Below are 6377 nucleotides of genomic sequence, written 5' to 3' on the forward strand. Positions count from 1 at the left end.
GCAAAATGATCAGAATACAAAGCACTAATCACCTGAAAGTATAAAGAAAGCTTTAACTGAGTCAGTAACAGAGGGACTAAAGTTCCTTCTGACTCTGGAAAAGAGTATGGACAGAGAAAAGTTTCAGATAAAAAAGGGCTTGTAGATAAGCTTATTTAGAACTAACATTTCATTCAGTCAGGAAAAGCCTTTTTAATCCAGATTATGAGCATTTCAATTCTTGCGGGTGAACATCATCCTCACATAGTCTTATTAAATGTAGTATATGCTGAGAGAGGTGTTAGCAGATAAATAAATGATAGACATCAATTTTGCCAAGGGCTAAAAGCCACAGAAGTAAAACATATATTGCAATCCTAATGCTGTTAAACTGGTTCCCCGTGCCCAATTCCAGCCCCACTCTAACTAGTTTTTTTCAAGATTCTGCATCAGCCCTGGGCAGCCAGCCCTGTCCCACAAGCTGCTGGAGGCTTGTACTAGTTCAGCAGCGGGCAGCACATAATGACCAAGGAAGCTTTCAGTGGCAGGTTGTCAGTCCCTGCTCATGCTGCAGCCTTTCTGGTGCAGCTCCTGTTGTTCTGTAGGCTGAAGGCAAAGGACAGCTAGCTACAGTGTTCTTGGGGCATTTGCAGGGTGGCCACAGACTCAGTACTGGTGCAAAAACTGGTGCATTTACTTTGTGAAAATCACCAGCCATAATCCATGAATCCCTGGCCCAAACCAAATCAGGCAGCATGTGGAGGCATTGTTAACACTGGGTCAAAGAGCCCAGACTGTGCACCTAAGGAGGCTCTTTCAGCCGCTGAGCTGTAAGGTCAGCTGGCACATGGCAACAGGCCTAGGAGGGCCCTGGGCATTTTTGCTAAGCTGCCCCAGACCCGATACTGATGGCAGGGAACCTCGGTTCACAGCAAGGGCCACCCACACATGCCTCTCTTCCAACACAGGCAGCAACCAATTGCATATAGCTTTGTAGCTCCTACCACACAGCCCCAGGCCAGTCACAGGCAAGGCTAAAATTGGCCTACATGGAAGCCCTACTAAGAGGTACAAGAAACAACATACCCAGTGGCTGGCTTCAGAACACACCAGAGCACTACCTGATTGGTCCCACAAGTGACACATCCAAAGGCTGGTCTCAACACACACAGGAGTGTACCAGGATGTATCTCCCTCTGAAGGTTCAGCTCCCACACAGCAGCTCATTCATTTTGGGCAAAGCTAATCTGCACAGCCAGTCAGCCAAACAGTCAATCCAACCCACTGATGCACCAAAATCAATTAAGGCTCAACACCAACAGGACAATACATACAACACACGCAAGGGACATTCCTGGAACACACACACAGGCGATCAGAGAGTCTGTGCCACTGGATGACACAGGACACCTAGCAATATCTGAGAGACATAAGAGATCTACCTAGTACATAGAAGCAAACACAGTGAGGCAATGAGAATGAGTAAACAAAGAAAAATGTCCCAAATAAAAGAACAACAGAAAACTCAAGAAAAAGAACTAAATGAACTGGAGGCAACCAAAACAAAGGAGACAGATTTTAAAACACTGGTTATAAGAATACTTAAGCAGCCAAGTGAGAACTTCAATGAAGAGAGTAAGCATAAAGAAGGACATAGAAACCAGAAGAAAGAATGAGTCAGAAATAAAGAACACAACAACTGAAGTGAACAATACACAATAAACAGCATATTAGATGAAGCAGGGGACCGAATCAGAGATGTGGAAGACAAGGTAGCAGAAAACACCCCAACAGAAAAGCAAAGAATAAAAAATAAATGAAGATAGTTTAAGGGACCTCTGGGATAACAACAAGCATAACATTTGCATAACAGGAATAGCAGAAAGAGAAGTGAGATGACCACATGGAGTTCATCACAAAGACACATGCATGGTTCAACACAAGAAAATCAATCAACGTGATATACTGCACAAAAAAATTAAAGATACAAGTCATATGATTATATCAGTAGATGCAGAAAAAGCATTTGACAAGATACATCAATTTATGATGAAAACACTTAATAAAATGGGAATAGAAGGAAAATACCTTGTAATAAAGGCCATATATGAAAAAACCTCAGCTAATATCATAATTAACAGAAAAACTGAAGCCTGTTGCTCTACATTCAGGAACACGACAGGGTTGCCCCCTATCACCACTGTTATTCAACACAGTATTGGAAGTCTTAAACAGAGCAATCAGTCAAAAAAAATAAAAGGTAACCAAATTGGGAATGAAGAAGTTAAATTGTCACTTTTTGCAGATGACATGATTCTTTATGCAGAAAACCCTCAACACTCCACCAAAAAGCTATTAGAAATGATAAACAAACACAGTAAAGCTGCTGGCTACAAAATCAATGTACAAATTTCCATTGTATTCCTATATACTAACAATGCAATTTCAGAAAAATGAAATAAAAAAGAACAATTCCTTTCACAATTATGACAAAAAGAATAAAATACCTAGGAGTAAACTTAACCAAGGATGTGAAAGACCTATACACTGAAAACTAAAAGACGTATTTAAGAGAAACTGAAGAAGACACAAAGAAATGGAAAGACATTCTGTGTTCAAGGATTAGAAGAATCAACATAGTTAAAATGGTCATATTACTCAAAGCAACACACAGATTTAATTCAATCCCAATCAAAATTCCAATGTTGTTTTTAAAGAAATAGAACAAAAAATCATCAGACTTGTATGGAATCCCAAAAGACCCCAAATGATGAAAGCAATCCTAAGAAAAAAGAATAATGCTGGCGGTATCACACTCCCTGACTTCAGCTTGACTACAGAGCAACAATAATCAAAACAGCATGGTATTGGCAGAAAAACAGACCACAGACTAATGAAATAGAATTAAAAACCCAGAATAAACACACATGAATATGGACAGATAATTTTCGACAAAGGAGCTAAAAATATACAATGAAGAAAAGAAAGCCTTTTTTTTTAAGATTTTAAAAATCTTTAAAATTTTTAAATTGGGGAAGGGGAACAGTCAAGTCGTTGTCCTTCAATCTTAGTTGTGGAGGAAATAGCTAGCTCAGCTCCAAGTCCAGTCACCATCTGGCCACCAGTCGGCAGCTTGCAGCCACTCAGCTCAAGGTGCCATGTTCAATCTTACTTGCAGGTGGGCGTAGTCCACCATGCAATGCAGATGTTGAACCAGCAACCTTGTTGTTAGGATCATATGCTCTCACCAGCTGAGCCACCCTGACACCTGTTGGCAGCTCAATGGCATCTCAGCTCAGGCGCAGCTCACTACCCATGTGGGAATTGAACTGGCGACCCTTTTACTCAGAGCTCATGCTCTTAACCATTCGGCCTTCCCCAAGAAAGCCATTTCAATAAACGGTGCTGGGAAAATTGGAAAGCCACATGCAAAAGAATAAAACTAAACTGCTATCTGTCACCATGCACCAAAATTAAATCAAAATATCAAAATGGATTAAAGACCTAAACATAAAACCTAAAGCAATAAACTACAGAGAAGACAGCACAGGTACTAAACTTATGGACCTTGGGTTCAAAGAGGATTTTATGAATTTGACCTCAAAGGCAAGGGAGGTAAAAGCTAAAATAAATGAATGGGACTACATAAAACTAAAAAGATTCTACACAGCAAGATAAATCCTTAACAAAACAGAGGCAACCAACCAAATGGGAGATGATGTTAGCAAACAAAGCCTCTGATAAGTGGATAATATCCAAACTGTATTAGAAACTCATACAACTCAACAACAGAAAGACAAACAATCCAATTAAAAAATGGGCAGAGGACATGAACAGAAACTTCTCCCAACAAGAAATACAAATGGCCAACAGATATATGAAAAAAAAATGCTCACCTTCACTAACTATTAGGGAAATGCAAATCAAAACCACAACAAGATATCACCTCACAGCTGTTAGAATGGCTATCATCAACAAGCCAAATAATACCAAGTGTTGGAGTGACTGGACAAAAAGGAACCCTCATACACTGTTGGTGGGAATTCAGATTGATACAGCCGCTATGGAAAACAGTATGGATGTTCCTCAAAAAATTAAGATTAGAATTACCATATGACCCAGCAATCCCTCTCCTGGGTATCTACCAAAAAAAAACTGAAAACATTTATCCATAAAGATACGAGGGCTGACAATTACGTTTGCAAGCTCATCCTGGAAAAAAGTGCTACATACCTCATTGCTGAATATCACTACAATCACCTTCTAAGTACTCCCCTCAGGAAGCTATGCACTGACACCAGTGCCTAGTCCACCCTTCAAAGCAATTTTGGAACTCTGGAATGGCCGTTAGAGCTGTCATCATATTACCCTTGATGTCCTGAATGTCATCAAAATGTCTTCCCTTCAATATTTCCTTTATCTTTGGTTAAAGAAGGAAGTCATTGGGGGCCAGATCAGGTGAATAGGGAGGGTATTCCAATACAGTTTTTTGTTTACTGTTGAAACACTTCCTCACAGACAGTGCCAGGTAAGCTAGTGCGTTGCTGTGATGCAAGAGCTATGCAGGAAAGTTCAGGTGATTTTCATCTAACTTTTTCACACAGCCTTTTCAGCATTTCCAAATAGTAAACTTGGTTAACTGTTTGTCCAGTTAGTATAAATTCATAATGAATAATACCTCAGATATAAAAAAAAAATTAGCAACATCGTTTTGACTCTTCATTTGGACTGACCAAAGATTTTTGGTTGTGGAGAATTGGCTAACTTCCATTGTGGACTTTGATTATTTGTTTCAGGTCATATAGGTACACCCATGTTTCATCACCAGTAATAACATGGCCCAAAATATCATCTTGCCTCTCCAAAAGGTCTTGGCAAACTTTGACTGTCCTTTGCTTTTGTTCATCGTTGAGATCGTTTGGGACGATTTTTGCACATACCGTTCTCATGCCAAGGTTTTCATTTAAGACTCTCCTAACCGTTTCTCTACCAATGTTTACTTGGTCTGCTCTGCTGCTCACAGTCAGCCAATGATTTTGACGCAAAACTTGATGAATTTTTCCAATATTTTCATCAGTTCTGCTCGTTACTGGCTGCCCTGACCACTCTTCATCAGTGACACATTCCCTCTCCTCAGAAAAACATTGAATCCATTTGTACACTGCCATTTTGTTCATGGCATTATCCCCATAAAATTGGACTAACATGTCCCTGATTTCATTTCCACTCTTGCCAAGTTTAACAAAAAACTTAATGTTTGTTTGTTGCTCTAATTCAAGCTCAGACATTCTCGTGATGGCACAAAAAACACGCAACAACAATAATGGATGTTACTCAGCAAGACACAACCACATGTTGACATGAACACAACTGTGAGGCACTGATATACCAAGGTTATGAAACCTTACCAAGCCGTTTGTACAGTCCTGCCGATGTAAGTGCATAGTGGCAAGTCTGCGATAGTAATTGTCATACGTCATAGATGATGAATTATAGAATTATACATTTGAAACCTATGTAGTTTTATTGATCATTGCCCCCAATTAATTTTAATAAACAAACAGAAGTAAAAGAGAGCAAGCAAGGGATCAGAAACCTACTTTATGTAACAATTATTGAAGGAGAGATAAAGAGCTTTCAAGACAAGAAAAAGCTAGGTGAATTCATTACAATCAAGCCAGTATTACAAGAAATGCTAAAAGGACTTCTTTAAGAAGAAAAAGAAGGGGGAAAACAAATAAACATACAAAAGAAGATTAATAATACGAATAATAAAATGACAATAACTATGCACCTATCAATAACCAGTTTAAATGTAAATGGATTAAATGCTGTAATCAAAACAAATAGGGTAGCTGAATAGATAAGAAAACAAGACCCATACATATGCTGTCTATGAGAGAACCAACTCAGTACAAAAGACACAGTGACTGAAACTAAAGGGAAGGAAAAATATATTTCATGCAAATGAAAATGAGAAAAAAGCTGGAGTAGCAAAACATATATAAGACAAAATAGGCTTTAAAACAAAAACTATAATAAAAGATAAAGAAGGAAATTAAGAGATAAAGAAGGAAATTATATAATAAAGGAATCAATCCAACAAGAGGACATAACCCTAGTAAATATCTATACACTCAACATAGGAGCACCTAAATACCAAAGTAAATATTGAATGACATGAANTAGGTAAAATAATCCAATAGTCATACAAGAGACATTTCTTACCATTATCAAAACAACAAAAACAATGCATGTCAGTCTTGAAATTCATGTGAAGAAAAATATGTCTTCAGTTTTATTGAAATCTGATCATAAAATGCTGCACAGGAGAATCTAGCTGTCTCTAAGTATTTTGGGATCAAAGCATATTATCATTTGTTGGTCTTGTACTTACA

At 38.4% G+C, this 6377-nt stretch overlaps 1 protein-coding gene across 1 annotated transcript in view; it reads right to left on the reverse strand.

Moving 5' to 3' along the window:
- LOC109378603 (SH3 domain-binding glutamic acid-rich-like protein) overlaps nucleotides 1–5459 on the reverse strand; it is a gene marked incomplete at its 3' end in the record, with an annotated part of 13241 nt that extends 7782 nt beyond the window's left edge. Inside the window, exon 1 of the mRNA XM_019634919.1 lies at nucleotides 5388–5459. Within this exon, the coding sequence (XP_019490464.1) occupies nucleotides 5388–5459 (72 nt within the window). The remainder of the gene's footprint in view (nucleotides 1–5387) is intronic.
- Between the last annotated feature and the right edge of the window lie 918 nt (nucleotides 5460–6377).

The sequence above is a fragment of the Hipposideros armiger genome, unplaced genomic scaffold (genome assembly GCF_001890085.2).
Source record: "Hipposideros armiger isolate ML-2016 unplaced genomic scaffold, ASM189008v1 scaffold_2228, whole genome shotgun sequence".
Taxonomy (NCBI): domain Eukaryota; kingdom Metazoa; phylum Chordata; class Mammalia; order Chiroptera; family Hipposideridae; genus Hipposideros; species Hipposideros armiger.